Raw genomic sequence first — 21,978 nt, forward strand, 5'->3', positions numbered from 1 at the left:
AGCAACCTTTCGGTTACTATCTCAACGCTCTAACCACTAGGCTACCTGCCGCCCAGGAGGAGGATTGAGAACAACAGAGACCAATAAGTCACGCTCCCCTGTGGTGTACCGTTATCCACCAGGTAGCTGCCTGATAGAGACTTCCCCACCCTCAGCTGGATAGACCTTCCAAACAGGAAATCATTTTTCTACTTTTACGTTCTTCCTCCTACCCCAATAATATCAAGCTTCATTAAAAACCCCTCCTTCCACATCATATCATATGCCTTCTCCACATCAAAAAAGACAGCTCTGCTTCTGAACAGAGCACTGGGTCCATAGTTCCCCTACCCTTCCTAAAGCCACTCTGATGTGGCAATACTAGCCCCCTGCTCTCCAGGAAGTAAGTTAGCCTCTCCGTAATCATACGTTCCATAATCTTACATAGAGTTGAAGTCGAAAGTTTACATACACCTTAGCCAAATACATTTAAACTCAGTTTTCACAATTCCTGACATTTAATCCTAGTAAAAATTCCCTGTTTTAGGTCAATTAGGATCACCACTTTATTTTAAGAATGTGAAATAAATAATATTAGAGAGAATTATTTATTTCAGCTTTTATTTCTTTCATCACATTCCCAGTGGGTCAAAAGTTTACATACACTCAATTAGTCTTTGGTAGCATTGCCTTTAAATTGTTTAACTTGGGTCAAACGTTTGGGTAGCCTTCCACAAGCTTCTCACAATAAGTTGGGTGAATTTTGTCCCATTCCTCCTGACAGAGCTGGTGTAACTGAGTCGGGTTTATAGGCCTCCTTGCTCACACACGCTTTTTCAGTTCTGCCCACAAATTTTCTATAGGATTGACGTCAGGGCTTTGTGATGGCCACTCCAATACCTTAACTTTGTTGTCCTTAAGCCATTTCGCCACAACTTTGGAAGTATGTTTGGGGTCATTGTTCATTTGGAAGACCCATTTGCAACCAAGCTTTAACTTCCTGACTGATGTCTTGAGATGTTGCTTCAATATTTTGACATCATTTTCTTGCCACATGATGCCATCTATTTTGTGAAGTGCACCAGTCCCTCCTGCAGCAAAGCACCCCACAACATGATGCTCCCACCCTCATGCTTCACGGTTGGGATGGTGTTCTTCGGCTTGCAAGCCTCCCCCTTTTCCCTCCAAACATAATGATGGTCATTATGGCCAAACAGTTCTATTTTTGTTTCATCAGATCAGAGGACATTTGTCCAAAAAGTACAATCTTTGTCCCCGTGTGCAGTTGCAAACCATAGTCTGGCTTTTTATGGCGGTTTTGGAGCAGTGGCTTCCTCCTTGCTGAGCGGCCTTTCAGGTTATGTCGATATAGGACTTGTTTTACTGTGGATATAGATACTTTTGTACCTGTTTCCTCCAGCATCTTCACAAGGTCCTTTGCTGTTGTTCTGGGATTGATTTGCACTTTTCGCACCAAAGTACGTTCATGTCTAGGAGACAGAACACGTCTCCTTCCTGAGCGGTATGACGGCTGTGTGGTCCCATGGTGTTTATACTTGCGTACTATTGTTTGCACAGATGATCGTGGTACCTTCAGGCAGTTGGAAATTGCTCCCACGGATGAACCAGACTTGTGGAGGTCTCCATTTTTTTCTGAAGTCTTGGCTGATTTCTTTTGATTTTCCCATGATGTCAAGCAAAGAGACACTGAGTTTGAAGGTAGGCCTTGAAATACATCCACAGGTACACCTCCAATTGACTCAAATGATGTCAATTAACAATCAATCAATCAGAAGCTTCTAAAGCCATGACATCATTTTCTGGAATTTTCCAAGCTGTTTAGTGTATGTAAACTTCTGACCCACTGGAATTGCGATACAGTGAATTATAAGTGAAATTATCTGTCTGTAAGCAATTGTTGTAAACATGAATGGTGTCATGCACAAAGTAGATGTCTTAACCGACTTGCCAAAACTATAGTTTGTTAACAAGACATTTGTGGAGTGGTTGAAAAACAAGTTTTAATGACTCCAACCTAAGTGTATGCAAAATACCAACTTCAACTGTACATGCGATGTTAAAGCTATTGGCCGATAGTTTGTTGGCCTTGTTTGGTCTTTTCCTGGCTTCCGGATTGGTACAACTACTGCCTCCTTCCAACTGCCTGGTAGTTTCCCCTACTCCCACACTCTGTTGTACAACATCAATACCTTATCCAGTGACTCATCACTAAGATGGGCCAACATAACTGAGCACACATCATCTTTCCCAGGTGAAGTTAATCCAGCATTACATATTGCCCTTTTCACCTCTGCCATGGTAAGTGGTGCATTCAACACATACTTTACTTCCTCCCTCGTATCCAGCGCTCCAGGATGCTCCTCTCTCGTTCTCCTTATCCCCCTCCTTTGACAAATTTGCCAAGCTATGCACTTTGACAAATGCTTTGGCCATCATCTCTGCCTTCTCCTCGTCTGTTACTGCTCGTCAACACTGGATAATCCCACTCCCTTTTGACCAATGGTGTCGCCCTTCCAATGGTGTCACAGAACCAACGCTAACATTACCTCTTTGCCTGACGGATAGTTCTCCTCACCAGGGCCTGGGCCTATTTATACTGAATCAGATGTTGGAAGTTATGCGTCCTTTTCAGTACTCTAAATGCCCTGTTCCTACTCCTCACCATTGCCCCACACTCCTCTGTCCACCATGGGACTGCTTTCCTCCTCCCTGAACTCTTAGGTATAGCCTCAGTAGCTGCCCCCACTAACGCTGTTCTCACCCAGTTATTCATACTATCCACATCCCCTCTCATATCCACACGAGCCATCACCTGCTCACTCAGTTCCTGAAACTAATCCAACTTTTCCCCTCCAACACCCACCTGCCTACTCCATCCACTGACCCCTCCCTCTGGCCTACTGTGCATACTAGGGGGTAATGATTACTCCCTACTGTCGACTCTTCCCATACCTCCCACTCACAAATTCCTGCCATCACACTAGATACCAGAGTGAGGTCCAAGGCAGACTCTTCCTGTGGCTACATCAATCCTGGTCCCTCTGCCATCATTCAGGCACACCAGATCTTTCATTTCTATCAGGTTTTCCATCACTTGGCCATTTCCAACCATCTGTCCCAAGAGCATATTGTGGGCATTAAAATCCCCTCACCACATTACCTTACTTCTATCCTGGCCCTCCACCCTCTCCAGCACCTCCAGGTCCAATATCTGACAAGGATTATAGTAGTTTACTACCACTAGCACCCCTCCTCTCAACCACACCTCCACCACCACATATTCCTGTTCAATACCTTTGCCTAGCAGTCATCCGAGCCTGGGAAAAAGCACAAATATGATGGTATTACGTTGCACCTTTGGACATGAAGTCCCACAGCATAGCTAGCTATCGCAATAGCCAGCAGATCCGACATGCTCACTTACAGCTGCACTAGCGTCAGACAGCATTCCTCTAAATATTAAAGCTGCTACATGTAACTTTTCTGGTGACCCCACCAAATTCACATAGAAATTCACATATAATTAGCACTAGCGCAATTGGTAACTGGCGTTATCGCAATGATGGAAGTACCAGATACCTATAGACTTTGTGTACCAGATACCCATAGACTTCCAGTCATTGCGCCAACCCTAGTTAGCATTGGTTTTCAAAACTACCTCTAACATCCTTCATACTGGACACAGAGACATACAAATGTTATCCCCTAGTTCATCTGACTCTGGGGAAGTAGACAACGGGCATCATTGCCTAGTTTTAGCATCTTTTACTTTCGTTTTTTTACACTAGATTCAAACTGCTGAAAATACAATCTTTGGTTATTGAAAAGATATTTCACAGCGGTTTGTCACAAACTGAAATTAGGCAAACGATTAGAATTTTTGCAACCAGGAAATGGAGGAGCAATTTCTTCTTATTGGACCTTTAAGACACCGCGTAGCCGCTTCGAGATATAGTCCACATACCTCAATCCAGCAATGACGGAAATGCGTTGTACTCCGAATTGTCCCATTATCCCAACTGTTACACCAAGAAGATTGAACTACTATTTCTTGCAGTCGTTCAATCTTCTCAGTTTAACAGTTGGGATAATGGGACAATTCGGAGTACATTGCATTTCTTATCCTTGGATTGACGTACGTTTTCTGAGCCATATCTCGAGCCGGCTCCACAGTAATGCTGTCCGACCTTAGTACAGCTGTAAGCAAGCTGGTCGGTTATGCTTGGAGGTTCGCTTTGGGTGATAATTTCAGGCCAGTATGGGGGTTTTGCCCCCTATTTTATTAATGGTGTATGTGATGTTTGATCCGCGTTTATGACCAGCTTTCATTCGTGCCGTGTTCACATGCTAGTCGGAATTAGGAAACTCTGAAAAGTACGACTTGCTAACCAGTTGTAGTTATACAAGTCCCGTGTTCAACGAATCAGCAAGTCAGAAATGTCAGAGTTTATTCGTTTCAACTAGTATTTGAACGCAGCATCATAGCTGCTCCTTATGGAACGCCGTTTGGGTCTTTGCGTGTCAAAAAAGATACACGTCAAATAATACGATTTGACGTGTAAAATAAGCTTGTTGACCAATCAGGGCTTGAATATGACTGCACGTTACATAATAATTTAACATGTTCATACATTTTGGTTGTAGTTATACAATTTGGAAATGTCAGAGTTTCCTAGTTCCAACTATTCCATGAACGCAGCATCAGAGCTGCTAGTCATAATTTCGTGTCGCGTCTAAAAACTACATTTGCATTCTCGCCTTGTTCACGCCTCCTGGCAGTTCTTCTTGACATTGAGGGAGTTATGTTAACGCCCCGGGTGAAGCGGGTTAGCATTGATTGTATTCGTTTTGGAAACCGCGTTCGAGCCAGGTGATCCGTTTTGGCCGACGGCGAAGTCGGCTCAAAACAAAAGTGATGTAGGTTAATTAAGCACGTGGATGAGTAGCATCAAAGATTGTGTACTATATTGTCAAGTGATCGCTCTAAAGATGGAAATACATGTCCTAAAATATGGAAGGAGGCGAGATCAGGTGGGACCATTTTAGCCAATGAGAGGACAGATATGTGTGTGGAACAACAGGTCATAGATATAGATAACTATGATATAGATAGAGGCTATGCGTCTGTGACAGCATGGGCAGTGCCATTTAGTTTTTTTTTTATTGAACCTTTATCCATTTTAAAGTAGTCAATTCTTCTTCAATGTCTAATTGTTTCCAATTTATAGGAAACCCCACACTGTTGACTACTTTAAAATGGTGGAAGCCCTCATTGGGCTCCCAAGTGGCGCAAGGCACTGCATTTCAGCGCAAGAGGCGTCACTACAGTCCCTGGTTCGAATCCAGGCTATATCACATCCGACCATGATCGGGAGTCCAATAGGGCGCAGCATCGTCCGGATTTGGCGGTATTATAAATACGAATTTGAATTTGTTCTTACCTGACTTCCCTAGTTATAATAATAATAATAATAATTTGGCAAAGTACATGCTAAATCAGGTTATATCCATGATGAATCCTCTATCTCTATGACAACAGGCACAACCTGATATAACCTGTTTATTTTCCAGAATTTGCCGAAATGACACGTGCGTCCACTTATATCAGTGCATTTGTAACAATACGACATTTATATTCGATCAAATACGCCTCATGTAGCAAATTAGCAATTCAATTTTTTTTTAAACCAAATTCGACACTATAATTAACCTCCATACAACATTTCCTCACTTCGTAGTCTTATTTTCGTGGACAGATTTTAAACGAGTAAAACTTCTCGATTTGCCTCTTTCTCTCTGGTAGGATTCTGTGTTTTCACACTGGTGGGTGATATGTATGTTTCTGAACAATGCATCATGCTGCCTTGTTGGCATCATGCTGCCTTGTTGACAACATGACCGTGCGGTGCAGATTACTGTTAGATTTTCGATTTTTCCTGTTCTCGTCAAGGGCTGATAGCCCTCGTTTCTACAGCCCAAGTCAAGGTCCGGACCCTAATTTCTCCAACCGAGTAGGGGGTTTGTATCATAACGTCGGGGCTTTTCAGGCAACACAAATACGTCTATGAATTGGCTCGCCCTAATGGGACAACAATTCCATTCAATATAGGTTCGAAAAATGTATTTTGAAGTATTTTGCATGGCTAGTACATGTCATTGTTTACAAATTTAATTTAATTAAATTTAAAGGTAGCCAAATTAGCAGGAATGTTAAATTATCTAGCTACATTAACGTCAGCTAGCAAACTGAATGGACACTGACTGAGCAGGTGCAATGTGGGCTGTGAAGTCCTTAGCTCGCCAGCCAGTTATCTCGTAAACCAGTCAGTCACTGCTAGTTAGCTGTCTAGCTGATTTCGCCGTTGTGCTAACTCTAGTTCTGCTGTTGTCAATGAAGATTTGCAACACACTTGACAGATGGGCAGCCTGGCCAGATTACGCTGTTCAGCTTGATTAGGCCCTTCTAGCTACATCAGTTGGGTCAAGTTAGATAGCTGGGCTAACTACAACAAGCATGCACTGCATCGGCTGTACATGTAGTCCCACTAGTTACATCCTTGTAATAAAATGATGGCCTCCAATTTCATATCCAGGAATAGTGCATGTGATAGGCTACACACTTATCAGGGCTGTTTTGTTTCCTGACACTGGAGCCATTTAACTCTACTGGACACCCTTTTGTTTTGGTTAAACAAGTTGAGCTGGATAGAGCAAAACTGGCCCTATTTTGTTACATTGCATATGGGTTGTTCATTCATGGTCATCTCTCTATGTTGCTGATCTAATCTTGCCACAGGACAGCAAGAGAGAATAGAAAAGATAGACTGTGATTTCCAGGGGTGAACACACAAGTCCGGACATGGAATGACAACTGAATTGCATTGCTAAACCTTGCGTTTCTTTACTTGCAGTTGATGTGAAATGCTGACTTGTGAGAAAAAATGAATAAGCACAACATGACCACTGAGAAAGGGTGAGTAACCAGTCTTGAACACATGCGCCAGGTTCTTTCTGTGTGATACGCGCGCGCGCGTGTGTGTGTGTGTGTGAACACAAGTGTTTCTGCCAGATTCTCTTTGTCTCTCACACACTGCCCCTTGCCCTCATATGCTACACTCTTCTCTTGTTTGCTCTATGTCTTGTGACACTGTAAGGTCAGTCTTAGGACAGCAACACCACAGATCATTAAACCTGCTAGGGCCTGTCATGATACCATCTTGACCCTAGCTATTGTTGGGTTCCTCTGTCAAACATTACTGTTTGGGGTCAATCACTTTTTGGGGCCTTGTAATAACTAGCCTATTGTCACTTTAGCCTTAGTCTTGCGTCGCCAGACACTGAGGCAGAAACTAGCCTATTTTTGCTTCTCCACCTGTAATCATTAGCTTTTTTCCCTATAGTAAGAAGGCCTAACATTTCAATGGCAAAGCACAATTTCTAGGCTACATTTTGATAAACTCTGAAAACAGTCATAATGTTTACCCTCTTGTAAGGCCTTGGCAGAATGTTTGACTCTGAGTGTGAATGTCTGTTCTCTTTAGCCTAACTAATGTGTCTGTGAGTGTGTTAGTAATGCATGAAGGTATATGTATGCGCATGTGTATTTTTGCTTTGGTAGATTTGTTTGGGCAGTATCTCACTCCATCTCCCTCTCTCACTGTATTTTGGTCTGTGAGTTTCTTTGTCTCTCTTTTTTCTCTGTCTGTCTGTGTGCATCTCTCACTGTCTTTATAAGGTCATATGAGAGACATTGGGTCTATTTCTACATTTTGATTCACTCTCCCATGGCTGTTGTCATTCCAAAGTGACCTTTGACCTCATTGCCCCTTATGAGCTTAATATAACCATAGAGCAGGGTCATGTTCATTAGGGCGTAATACGGAAAATATTTGCTTTATGAGAGCATGGGCTGATCATGTCCGGCTATGTGTCAAGTATTAAACCTCTCTCTCTCTCTCTCTCCCAGCATTCCCAGTAATTCCAGGGTGCTGATGTTGTTTGGCCAGCTGGAGAAGCTGAACAGGGAGTCCATGCTGGTGGACCCTGAGATCGCCAGGCAGATCACTGCCAAGGTCCTTCACCTCATACAGACTCAAGGTGTGAAGAGTGCTAGCCTACTGTATACTACCCCTTTCACACTCACTGAGCCTAGCTGATCAAGCTAGCCTGTTACTCATTGACCATATAGTTGCTGAAACCATGCCATAAAGGCCAATGGGAAATAATATCCTATATTAGAGTCAGCAAACCGTAAAACTTCCATTAAACGCTGAGTCTCCAACAAGTGCCTGTTTCTTGTAATAGCTGGGTATAATTTCACATTTTTGCAAATAAACGCTAGCCTCTAATAAACGCTTGTTCAAAAAAAGTATAATTAAGCTGCACACATTTTGCCAGTCTACTTGGTGGAATTTCACAGCATCTCTAGCTCACACTGAATGATTGCTGGCAATACAGCCTGATAATAGCTGCATCCTATCATATTTGTATAACAGACATATCTGATCATACCTGTATCGCATGTCTTTGTGGAACCACTCAAACAAGTCAAGTTGAGGCACTTGTGCTACAGATGTAGGATCTTAATTTGATCACCCTGTTGTAGTATAACTTTCCTGCAATGCAGGACATTTTAAAGTTGTAATGTATTTGAGGCTTCAGACTTGATTTTCCCAAATGAAAAATGTATCGACCCCTACAAAAATGTCCATTTAATTATAATCCAAATAATAATTCATATTTTCTGTTGCTGCAGGATTATTTCCCTGCTGTAGCAAACTGGCTCAAATTATGATCCTACATCTGTACCTTTGTGGCTGCATTACACCTGCTCCAAACCTATACCTCACCTGCGTCGCCAAACCCCAACAACGGCTCATAACAACACTTCAACATTATTTGTATTCTTCTCATGGCTGCACCTCCCTTCAGCTCAACCCCATTACAGTATTACTCTCATTACTTACAGTATTATGCACACATGACATTCACTCACTCACCCCTGTTATTCCAGCTGGCACATATAGCATTATCAAAGGTTGTCTTGGCCATCTTCTCCTCTGTACCTCAACTCTAGTGCTGATGTTGTTGTAGCTCATTCTCTATGGTTATCCACCATGTTGTCTTGGGCCTTCCTTCTGGAGTCCAGATGCCGTTCATGATTCTTTGGAGACAAGTTGTGTGGAAGGTGTATATATTTTTTGGTCATTTTCCGCACTTAGAATAACCTTATAAGAATAACCTTATAAGCCTGCTCCTAGAAGTGTTGTTAGTAAACCGCTCTGGTAGATATTGAGTTTTGTGTTGTCTTGATCTTAAAATTAGTTTGAACTTTGAAGGTTGTTTGTTGGGCTGGGAATTGCCAGCGACCTGACAATACAATATTATCACGATACTTAGGTGCCGATATGATATGTATTGCGATTTGATACTGTGATTTTATTGCGATTCGATGTTCCAAACATGTTGCTCACCATATGTTGGCTGCAGAGGGACAAGACAGAGAGCCTTGAGAAAGTTTTGAGCAGTCATGGAAATAAAAGTGCTGAAAACAAATTTGCTCCCTATTTAAAAGAAGATTGACAACAAGCTAGGAAGGAAAAATACTTTTTTGGTGTATGTACAGCCAACTAGCGTAAAAAGGATATTGCGATATTGTCAATGCGATATATAGTCATCACTAGTCGTTTGTTCTTTGTTGATCCTAGTGCTGGTACACTGTCATGGCAGATGGTGCTCCCTAGGTATGTAAAACTTTGTCAATTAACTCCAGGTCATGTTCCTTTTTTTTTTTTTTTTTTTGCTGTGTTGATGGGCATGACCATTGTCTTGCAGTTAATAACCAGTCTGACTTGCATCTCAGTTTTTTTTCTTGTAGGGTAGTTGTTGGTGAGTTTTGTTGGTGTGTGTGTGATAAAACATCCTGGTCATCGGCAAAGTCAAGGTCTTCTGGAGTTGAATACAAGGTCCATCGTAATTCCTCTTACCTGATCTTGTTTTTAAAAATTTAAATGTAATTTTATTATGTTATTTGCCGCATGACCCAGTCTATGGCAAGGTTGAAGAGTAGTGCTGACATCACACATCCCTGACGACCTCCGGACTTTACAGCAAAGCTTGTGTTTGTGTGCATGAACAATTTGCTGTAGAACTGTTTCATGATGTTCACAATATGGGTAGGATTGCTATAACTTCATAAGCTCTTCCACAGGCTTTCGTGGTGGATGCTGTCAAAAGCCTTCTGGAAGTCAGTAAAGTTGATGTAGAGCTGACCACACTTACTGTCCTGTAGCCTGTCTTTAGCATCTCTGGGTAGATGAGGACTGTGGTCAAGTGACAGCCTATAGGATATGTGAATAGGTCAAAAGGTATTTGGGCGGCTAAGTAGATGTTTGGTGACATCAAAGGGTATGTGTTTCAGTTGGTCAGGGAAGATTTACGAGGGTGAAAGGAGTGTTGGGATGTTAGTGGGTAGATATTTGGGGTGGTTGTCCTAGGATGGCTTGTTGCATGTCTTTAGTGGTGGAAACATTTTAGCAGAGGGACGGTTAGCTCTGTAACTGGGCCCCCCCACCCAGTGATTGCTCAACTCTCTGCCCCATTGGGAGTGATACCTGACACCCTCCACCCCTCTTGGACTGCCCTCCTCCCTCACCAATGTGAGTTCCTCTTAATCCTTCCTCCTTCCCACCCCCCTGCTGGCTCTTACGTCACAGAGAATCTGACATTTGAGGAAAAGCTGTTTCACTCAGTTTATAATTACCCAGCCAGCACCCCTCAGCGAATCTTCCCAGACATACTGCACTGAGGAAGGCCATCGAGTGTGTGTGCGCACACACACACAGGTCCTGGTTTGAGTGAATAACAAACATTTACATGTCGTTATGCTGTATAGGGCGACTGCTTCAGAAAAAAGAAAAGCCTTACAACTAATCTGGTGTATCACATCATTCCGAGGGAAGACTGCTGGGTCAACAGCTGATGGAGAAAGTGAGATCCCGTCACTTCGTTCATTAGTCAGCAATGTGATACTGTTTGTGAAAAAAACACATTGGCCTTTTGCTATTGAGATAAATGGCATAGCTAGAAATATAAATGTCAGACTCGCATGACACAGCTGTGTTGTGGACACTCGCATCCATATATAGACATCTGTTGTGATGACAAGGGTCAGTGGTGCTAGGTTTGTGGCACTAGAGCAAAGTTGAGACTTTGAAAATGGAAACGAGAGAACTGGATGTCAACATTGATTTGAAGATCACTTCAAGATCAGCATTGATACATGGATTGGTTTGTCGTGCCAAGTTGAGTTAGATGTAGAGCACAGGAGGTTGGTGGCACCTTAATTGGGGAGGACGGGCTCATGGATAACAGCTGGAGTGGAATGGAATCAAATGCATCACACATGATTTCCATGTGTTGGATGCCATTCTATTCACACCGTTCAAGCCATTATTCTGAGCTGTCCTCCCCTCAGCAGCCTCCACTGATGTAGAGGTCACTTGGCTGGATCAAGTTCTTCATTCTAAGCTCATAGCCACTTAGCAAAACTTGGCTTTCAGCCATTACACCTTTTTGTTTTAGATCTGTTTCTTTGAACATGGGCAGCAAAGACTTTCCGATGTCTGATGTAGCCAGTAGAAGTCACGCTCAGGGGCCTCCCGGGTGGCGCAGTGGTCTAGGGCACTGCATCGCAGTGCTAGCTGCGCCACCAGAGTCTCTGGGTTCGCGCCCAGGCTCTGTCGCAGCCGGCCGCGACCGGGAGGTCCGTGGGGCGACGCACAATTGGGCTAGCGTCGTCCGGGTTAGGGAGGGTTTGGCCGGTAGGGATATCCTTGTCTCATCGCGCTCCAGCGACTCCTGTGGCGGGCCGGGCGCAGTGCGCGCTAACCAAGGGGGCCAGGTGCACGGTGTTTCCTCCGACACATTGGTGCGGCTGGCTTCCGGGTTGGAGGCGCGCTGTGTTAAGAAGCAGTGCGGCTTGGTTGGGTTGTGCTTCGGAGGACGCGTGGCTTTCGACCTTCGTCTCTCCCGAGCCCGTACGGGAGTTGTAGCGATGAGACAAGATAGTAATTACTAGCGATTGGATACCACGAAAATTGGGGAGAAAAGGGGATAAAATTAAATTTAAATTAAATTAAAAAAGAAGGCACGCTCAGCACTTTTGGATTCATTGAAGGTCATCACATTATCTATTTGGTTGTTGTTGTTTTCAATCGAAAAAACATGATACTGTATGTGTCTTATGGAAATATAGTCTTCTAGAGAGGGAATGCTGTCTCACAGCTGTAGTTTCTAGTTGAAATCAGAGCAGCGGTGCGTGTTGAAACGTGAGCGTGTCTCTCTTGGTGGGACGTCCCTCTTGCAGTTATAAATCTTTGTGGTCCTGACTCCTGCAGGCTACAGCTCTTCTCGGGCTCGGCCTCCGGCCACACCCTGACACGGTCAGCCCCACTTGGGAGACATCCAGACCTGTTTCACACAGTCATCATTAGGGCATAGAATAGTCAGGGACCTTGGTATATGATATCGAAAAAACATGATACTGTATGTGTCTTATGGAAATATAGTCTTCTAGAGAGGGAATGCTGTCTCACAGCTGTAGTTTCTAGCTGAAATCAGAGCAGCGGTGCGTGTTGAAACGTGAGCGTGTCTCTCTTGGTGGGACGTCCCTCTTGCAGTTATAAATCTTTGTGGTCCTGACTCCTGCAGGCTACAGCTCTTCTCGGGCTCGGCCTCCGGCCACACCCTGACACGGTCAGCCCCACTTGGGAGACATCCAGACCTGTTTCACACAGTCATCATTAGGGCATAGAATAGTCAGGGACCTTGGTATATGATATAGAATTGTGAGAAAAGCACATATATCGGCACCAAATACATATTGGCACCAAATTATCATGATTATATGTATTTCGATTAGATTGTTTTGTCGTGGAAATTCTAAAGAGAGACTGTAGATTCTTCAAACAACTTTATTATAAGATTTGCAAAAATGGAGCAATCATCAATCACTCAAATAGTTCAGAGTTGAAAGCCCAACGAATAAAGTTGGCTCTCTCCTTTTATAGAAAGTAAATCCTCTTATCTATGTGACAGTTAGCAGATGTGCAGAAACGGGGCCGGGGAACAGAGTTGTAAGAAATAATTTGGCTCATCTGTGCAGATCAAGAAAGCTGATATCGCCACCATTCTCTGTTCCTCCGTGCAATTCCCACATAGCTGAATTCCTGCCGATTGTAGACACAGGAGGTCACATACTGTGGTCGCACCCAAATAGCTCATAAATCTGTACGCTCAGATGTATGACTAAGTCACACAAGACAAGTTTGTATGAGTAAAATTATTTAAGTAAAAAACAGCATATAAGGATAATTTTTATATAGAAGTACTGAAGGACAGTTCTGGGGACTTTTTAAAAGGACATTCTACTCCAAAATTAATGAAGTAAATGTATAAAATATAATTTCCACCTACAGAAATGAACACAATATAATTTTGGTACAATTATTTTAACATATTGGACCATGGATATAATAACAAACATGTTTTATTGTCACATACACCAGATAGAGATAGGTGCAGTGAAATTAGTTGTTTTACAGGGTCGGCCATAGTAGTAAAGCACCTCTGGCGCAAATTATGGTAAAGTTCCTTGCTCAATGGCACATCGGCAGATTTTTCACCATGGCGGTTCGTGTATTTGAACCAGCAACCTTGCGGTTATTGTCCCAACGCTCTAACCGCTAGGCTGCCTGCCACCCTATCCATAGTTTGGTGGATGAGGAATAATGGTCTGGGCCTGTTTTCCTGGTTCGGGCAAGGCCCCTTAGTTCCAGTGAAGGGACATCTTAACGCTACAGCATACAATGACATTCTAGATGATTCTGTGCTTCCAACTTTGTGGCAACAGTTTCAGCATGACAATGCCCTTTGCACAAAGCAAGGTCCATACAGCAATTGTTTGTCGAGATCGGTGTGGGAGGACTTGACTGGCCTGCACAGAGCCCTAACCTCAACCCCATCGAATACCTTTGGGATGAATTGGAACGCTGACTGCGAGCCAGGCCTAATTGCCCAACATCAGTGCCCGACCTCACTATTGCTCTTGTGGTTGAATGGAAGCAAGTCCCCCAGCAATGTTCCAACATCTAGTGGAGGCTGTTATAGCAGCAAAAGGGGGACCAACTCCATATTAATGCCCCATGATTTTGGAATGAGATGTTCGACAAGCACGTGCCCACACTCCTTTGGTCATGTAGTGTATATTGGCGGAAGCATGGGTTGTCTATCTGCATGTATCCTATTGGGCTAATCACTCGGGGGGCTCTGAATCTCAGTGCTAGAGGCGTCACTAAAGACCCCGGTTCAAATCCAGGCTGTATCACAACTGGCCATGATTGGGAGTCCCATAGGGCGACGCACAATTGGCCCAGCGTTGTCCGGGTTTGGCCAGAGTAGGCCATCATTGTAAATAAGAATTTGTTTTTAACTGGCTTGCCTAGTTAAATAAAATAATTAATTAGCTAGATCCCAAATGTGATCTTTTGACTAGTTAGCATCCTATTGATTAATTTTATGTCCCAAAAAACTTGCATAAACACAGTCTATATTGCAGGCCTACCTGTTAAGACTAACTAGGGGTAACTCGCAACCCGGGGTAACATTCCCCCTGCCTGTACTTCTCACAGAAACCTCTTCATGTCACCGTTTCTTCCCCCAACACTTTCCATTGTTGCCACTACTCTTGCTCAACTAAAAATGTAATCTGTCTCATCACAATTTAAGTCACTCCAAAACAGTCATTTAGAAGTAGGGTGGCATTTTTAACCGAAGATGTCCTACAATTGACCCATGTTACATTTAGCCCCTCTCCCCTATGCACTCACAGAAAATTGCTGCGCAAGTAACATGCTTACCATGCTGCTGATAAAAACGGGGTTTAAAATAGTACAGTTCGAGCATATTTAGGAGTTGAGAAATAAGAAAGTAGGAATGGAAAGCTGGGATCCCCCTCTTTTTTAACAAAGGCTGTTTTAAAACTGTTGTTTTCCCCGTGATTGCAATAATTGTTGTGCATTGACTGCATGTTTCCCTCCCTATGGCACTCATAACTTGAATGTGCCTCGAGGAATATTTATCTTGCATAGGTCGGCTTGTTGTTGTGTGTTCTAAGTAAATACTGTAGATGTAAACTAGTCTACTATGGGGTAATCTGATTTTTCTATTCGTTACTCGTTTTGTTTGCCGACAAAGTCAATGTGGACTGTTCAAGCATAAATATTTTTTCATGTTACAGATTTTATAGGCATGGTGGCAACAATTTTGGCGTGGCGCAGCACCAAAGATAAATATATAACTGCAGTGGAAACACTGGCGATTTGATACTGTTCATTTTATTGCAATTTGATGTTCCAAAGATATTGCTCTCTATATATCTGCTGCAGAGAGACGCGTCACTTATTTCCATAATCAGTCATGGAAATAAGTGCTGAAAACATGTTGGCTTGCTATTTTAAAAAGAAGATGGAGAACAAGCTATAGGATGAAAAAATAAGTGTTTTTGCTAACGCTACCTAGCAAAAACGAAATACATTTGCAGTCAAAGTATCGACGTAATATCGTCCAAAATAATATTGTGATATGGAACTGTATCCATCGGGAGGGAGAGCGAGATAAAAGGACAACTGCCTCCTATCTTTCTATCCATGCCTGGGTATTGTGCTCGCTGTATGCATAGGAGGTGCTGTCTGCATGGCTGGAACGCAGTCTGGTCTGCCTGACCATCGGTCTGGGCTTGAATGCTGAGTGGATGCTGGGTAGTGTAGTAGCCTTCTAGGTCTAAACTTTTAGAGTGCACGTGCAGGAGGGGGTGCTAAGAGCTGTGTTCTATCCTGGTTGGGCTTGGGGGCGGTTAGCGTCAGTGTACTCCTGGCTGTTTGGGGGGATCCTACCTCTGGGGAAGATGGAATATAGATACACGGAGAGATCTAGCCGTTTGGTGGAGCCCGCAGAGCGATCCACCTCCCCAGGTAAGGAATGGGACTGAGACTGGGGGATGAGGAAGAAAAGCACTACAGTTGTGCAGCCCCTGTAGTGTAGAACACCATTAGATCTACCACAGCTACTGTAGCTACTGCTACTGCTTTGAGCAGTTTGTGCAGCTAGGCTACTGTTCAATGGGACAAAGGTTTCTATAGAATCTGCAAATCTTGTATTTGCACAAATTAAAATCACTACTCTGTTATTACAAGAAAGTTGTGTATAGTTAACTGATTTCTGAAGTGTTTACGGTTCACCTTGCCAGCCAATATGTCAGTGTAAACCCCACTGTATTCTATTATCCTATAGATTACTTCAATAACCAATAAAACCCTTGTATTGGTTATTTCTTGTGCAGATAACACAACATGAATACCATAACACCCATGCCCATAATAGAGGTCCTTACTATCCTATTACAAGACTGTTACAGTAAAGCCATTGGATAGTAACATTTGTAACATTTGATTTGAACCATTACGTTTATTTTACTTGATGAATTTTTTGATAGGTATTTGCATTCTTATTTTGTTTTGTTTTTCAGGATCAGCTGTGAGCTATTGTTTTTGTTTTCGAAGAGCTTTAAAAAGTCTATGACAAAAATGTTTTTAGAGGTCACTTTTTCGCATAGCCACTGACTGTTGAAGTGTGTGTGTGTGTGTGCGCTGGGGAATATATGAGAGACTGGAACGGGTCTTGTGAAGCTGAATTATGCACCAGGGCGTCTGTGTGGGTGTACGTCTGGTCTGTGTATGCACATGTTGGCTGCCCCAGTGCTGAAACCTGATTTGTGACGTGTGCTTTATTTATGAGCCTATAAATCAGAGGGGGGATGTTTCACACTTTTCATCTCCATATTCCCATTCATCCTGGTGTTCATAAGGTCCGCTCCATCAACCATTTATTGGTCCGGGTGGTGTGACTCTATTTGATGGGATATGAGCTGCCCTGGGTGCTGTTGACTGAGTTTTATAGGCCTTATTTTGTTTGCGTTCCTAGACTTTCTGTTATTTCTGTAGGTTTCTACGCCGGAGGGTATACATTGGGGCACACAAATGAGTTTTTGCTCCGTTGTTTTTTTGTGTGTGTGTGAGTGAGACCCCGCTAGTATTTTTACAAATTGTTGAGGAGCCGTCACGGAAAGGTTGCTGGAGTGTCTTGTCCATCTGTGTGGTTAGTGTTTCAGAGAGAATCTATGGCAGGCAGAGGCATAGGTTTGACTTCAACCCATCATTGGGGAGGAAAATGTTGCTTATTTTGTTACGTTACAGCCTTATTCTAAAATGGATTACATTCATATTTTACTTCATCAATCTACACACAATACCCCATAATGACAAAGTGAAAACAGGTTTAAAAGATACCTTATTTACATAAGTATTCAGACCCTTTGCTATGAGACTCAAAATTGAGCTCAGGTGCATCCTGTTTCCATTGATCATCCTTGAGATGTTTCTACAACTTGATTGGAGTCCACCTGTGGTAAATTCTTTTGATTGGACATGATTTGGAAAGGCACACACCTGTCTATATAAGGTCCCACAGTTGACAGTGCCTGTCAGAGCAAAAACCAAGGCATGAGGTCAAAGGAATTGTCCGTAGAGGTCCGAGACAGGATTGTGTCGAGGCACAGAATCAAATCAAATCAAGTTTATTTTATATAGCCCTTCGTACATCAGCTAATATCTCGAAGTGCTGTACAGAAACCCAGCCTATAACCCTAAACAGCAAGCAATGCAGGTGTAGAAGCACGGTGGCTAGGAAAAACTCCCTAGAAAGGCCAAAACCTAGGAAGAAACCTAGAGAGGAACCAGGCTATGAGGGGTGGCCAGTCCTCTTCTGGCTGTGCCGGGTGGAGATTATAACAGAACATGGCAAAGATGTTCAAAATGTTCATAAGTGACAAGCATGGTCAAATAATAATCAGGAATAAATGTCAGTTGGCTTTTCATAGCCGATCATTAAGAGTTGAAAACAGCAGGTCTGGGACAGGTAGGGGTTCCATAACCGCAGGCAGAACAGTTGAAACTGGAACAGCAGCAAGGCCAGGTGGACTGGGGACAGCAAGGAGTCATCATGCCCGGTAGTCCTGACGTATGGTCCTAGGGCTCAGGTCCTCCGAGAGAGAGAAAGAAAGAGAGAAGGAGAGAATTAGAGAGCCAAGATTTGAGGAAGGGTACCAAAAAATGTCTGCAGCATTGAAGGTCCCCAAGCACAGTGTCCTCCCATCATCCTTAAATGTAAGAAGTTTGGAACCACCAAGACTCTTCCTAGAGCTGGCCGCTTGTCCAAACTGAGCAATCGGGGGAGAAGGGCCTTGGTCAGGGAGGTTACCAAGAACCCGATGGTCACTCTGACAGAGCTCTTCTGTGGAGATGGGAGAACCTTCTAGAAGGACAACCATCCCTGCAGCACTCCACCAATCAGGCCTTTATGATAGAGTGGCCAGACGGAAGCCACTCCTCAGTAAAAGGCACATGACAGCCCGCTTGGAGTTTGACCAAATCAAAGTTTATCACGTGCGCCGAATACAACAGGTGTAGGTGTACAACCGGTGTTCACCTTACAGTGAAATGCTTACTTACAGGCCCTAACCACAGTGCAATTTTTAAGTAAAAAATAGGTATTTGGTGAACAACAATAGATAAGTAAGGAAATAAAAAACAACAGTAAAAAGACAGTGAATAATAACAGTAGCGAGGCTATATATAGTAGCGAGGCTATGTACAGGCGTGCTAATTGAGGTAGTATGTACATGTAGGTATGGTTAAATTGACTATGCATATATGATAAACAGAGAGTAGCAGTAGCGTAAAAGAGGGATTGGTGGGTGGCGGGACACAATGCAGATAGTCTGGGTAGCCAATGTGTGGGGGCACCGGTTAGTTGAGCTAATTGATGTAGTATGTAGACTAATGTATAGTTAGTGACTATGCATATATGGTAAACAGAGAGTAGCAGCAGTGTAGAGGGGTTGGGGGGACACACACACAATACAAATAGTCCAGGTAGCCATTTGATTACCTGTTCAGGAGTCTTATGGCTTGCGGGTAAAAGCTGTTGAGAAGCCTTTTGGTCCTAGACTTGGCGCTCCGGTACCGCTTGCCATGCGGTAGTAGAAAGAACAGTCTATGACTGGAGTGGGTGGGGTCTTTGACAATTTTTAGGTTCTTCCTCTGACACCGCCTGGTTTAGAGGTCCTGGATGGCAGGCAGCTTAGCCCCAGTGATGTACTGGGCTGTACGCCCTGTAGAACCTTCTGAGGACCGATGCCAAATCTTTTTAGTTTCCCGAGGGGGAATAGGCTTTGTCGTGCCCTCTTTACGACTGTCTTGGTGTGTTTGGACCATTCTAGTTTGTTGGTGATGTGGACGCCAGGGAACTTGAAGCTCTCAACCTGTTCCACTACAGCCCCGTTGATGAGAATGGGGGGGTTTCCTGTAGTCCACAATCATCTCCTTAGTCATGGTTACGTTGAGGGATAGGTCAGGACCCGTCAGGAAGTCCAGGATCCAGTTGCAGAGGGAAGTGTTTAGTCCCAGGATCCTTAGCTTAGTGATGAGCTTTGAGGGTACTATGGTGTTGAACGCTGAGCTGTAGTCAATGAATAGCATTCTCACGTAGGTGTTCCTTTTGTGCAGGTGGGAAAGGGCAGTGTGGAGTGCAATAGAGTCATTTAGGCAGGTTGCCTTAGTCCCTGTGCCCAAGAACACTATGGTGGTCTGCTTGAAACATGTTGGTATTACAGACTCAATCAGGGAAATGTTGAAAATGTCAGTGAAGACACCTGCCAGTTGGTCAACACATGCCCGGAGCACACGTCCTGGTAATCCGTCTGGCCCCGCGGCCTTGTGAATGTTGACCTGTTTAAAGGTCTTACTCATGTCGGCTACTGAGAGCGTGATCACACAGTCATCCGGAACAGCTGATGCTCTCATGCATGTGTAACAGTTTAACTTTAGTCCGTCCCCTCGCCCCGGGCGCGAACCAGGGACCCTCAGCACACATCAACAACAGTCACCCACGAAGCATCGTTACCCATCGCTCCACAAAAGCCGCGGCCCTTGCAGAGCAAGGGGAACCACTACTTCAAGGTCTCAAAGCGAGTGACGTCACCGATTGAAACGGTATTAGCGCGCACCACCGCTAACTAGCTAGCCATTTCACATCGGTTACACATGCCTCAGTGTTGCTTGCCTCGAAGCGAGCATAGAAGTGATTTAGCTCGTCTGGTAGGCTCGTGTCACTGGGCAGCTCGCGGCTGTGATTTCCTTTGTAGTCTGTAATAGTTTGCAAGCCCCGCCACATAAGACGAGCGTCAGAGCCGGTGTAGTACGATTCAATCTTAGCCCCGTATTGGCGCTTTGCCTGTTTGATGGTTTGTCGGAGGGCTTAGCAGGATATCTTATAAGCTTCCGGGTTAGAGTCCCGCACCTTGAAAGTTGAAGCTCTACCCTTTAGCTCAGTGAGAATGTTGCCTGTAATCCATGGCTTCTGGTTGGGGTATGTATGTACAGTCACTGTGGGGACGACGTCCTCAATGCACTTATTGATAAAGCCAGTGATTGATGTGGTGTACTCCTCAATGCAATCTGAAGAATCCGGGAACATGTTCCAGTCTGTGATAGCAAAACAGTCCTGTAGTTTAGCATCTGCTTCATCTGACCACTTGTTTATAGACCGAGTCATTGGTGCTTCCTGCTTGAATTTTTGCTTGTAAGCAGGAATCAGGAGGATAGAATTGTGGTCAGATTTACCAAATGGAGGGCGAGGGAGAGCTTTGTACGCGTCTCTGTGTGTGGAGTACAGGTGATCTAGAATTTTTTTCCCTCTGGTTGCTCATTTTAACATGTTGATAGAAATTAGGTAAAACTGATTTAAGTTTCCCTGCATTAAATTCCCCGGCCACTAGAGGCGCCGCCTCTGGGTGAGCGGTTTGCTTATTTCCTTATACAGCTGACTGAGTGCGGTCTTAGTGCCAGCATTTGTCTGTGGTGGTAAATAAACAGCCACGAAAAGTATAGATGGAAACTCAATTGGCAAATAGTGTGGTCTACAGTTTATCATAAGATACTCTACTTCAGGTGAGAAAAATCGAGAGACTTCCTTAGATTTCATGCACAAGCTGTTTACAAATATGCACAGACCTTCCCCCCTTGTCTTACCGGAGTGTGCTGTTCTATCTAGCCAGTGCAGCGTATATATATCCTGCTAGCTGAATATCCATGTCATCAGCCACGATTCCGTGAAAAAAAAGGCACCTAAAGGACTCTCAGACCATGAGAAACAAGATTCTCTGGTCTGATGAAACCAAGATTGAACTCTTTGGCCTGAATGCGAAGCGCCACGTCTGGAGGAAACCAGGCACCGCTCATCACCTGGCCAATACCATCCCTGTGGTGGCAGCAACATGCTGTGGGGATGTTTTTCAGCGGCGGGACTGGGAGACTAGTCAGGATTAAGGGAAAGATGAACAGTGCAAAGTACAGACGACCTCAGACTGGGGCGAAGGTTCACCTTCCAACAGGACATTGACCCTAAGCACACAGCCAATACCATGCAGGAGTGGCTTCGGGACAAGTCTCTGAATGTCTTTGGGTGGACCAGCCAGAGCCCGGACTTGAACCTGATCAAACATCTCTGGAGAGACCTGAAAATAGTTGTGCATCGATGCTCCCCATCCCACCTGACCAAGCTTGAGAGGATCTGCAGAGAAGAATGGGAGAAACTCCCCAAATACAGGTGTGCCTAAGCTTGTAGCGTTATACCCAAGAACTTGAGGCTGTAATCGCTGCCTAAGGTGCTTCAACAAAGTACTGAGTAAAGGGTCTATTTAGGTTTATTTAAAAATATATATATATTTGCACAAATTTCTAAAAACCTGTTCTTGCTTTGACATTATGGGGTCTTGTGTGTAGATTGATGAGGGGGAAAAAA

At 43.9% G+C, this 21,978-nt stretch overlaps 1 protein-coding gene across 8 annotated transcripts in view; it reads left to right on the forward strand.

Annotated features, from left to right (window-relative positions):
* Positions 1 to 4,747: 4,747 nt before the first annotated feature.
* The window catches only part of LOC139577098 (cytosolic carboxypeptidase 1-like), a 41,670-nt gene continuing 24,439 nt past the window's right edge, over positions 4,748 to 21,978 (forward strand). For 7 of the 8 annotated variants that reach the window (XM_071403900.1, XM_071403901.1, XM_071403902.1 and 4 more), the window contains exons 1-3: positions 4,748 to 4,917; positions 6,912 to 6,973; positions 7,967 to 8,097. In XM_071403900.1, the coding sequence (XP_071260001.1) occupies positions 6,942 to 6,973; positions 7,967 to 8,097 (163 nt within the window). In that variant the 5' untranslated portion in view covers positions 4,748 to 4,917; positions 6,912 to 6,941. Of the gene's footprint in view, positions 4,918 to 6,911; positions 6,974 to 7,966; positions 8,098 to 15,416; positions 16,032 to 21,978 lie in introns of those variants that run through there. The other variant, XM_071403906.1, reaches the window with a different exon arrangement.

The sequence above is a fragment of the Salvelinus alpinus genome, chromosome 5 (genome assembly GCF_045679555.1).
Source record: "Salvelinus alpinus chromosome 5, SLU_Salpinus.1, whole genome shotgun sequence".
In the NCBI taxonomy this organism is placed as follows: Eukaryota; Metazoa; Chordata; class Actinopteri; order Salmoniformes; family Salmonidae; genus Salvelinus; species Salvelinus alpinus.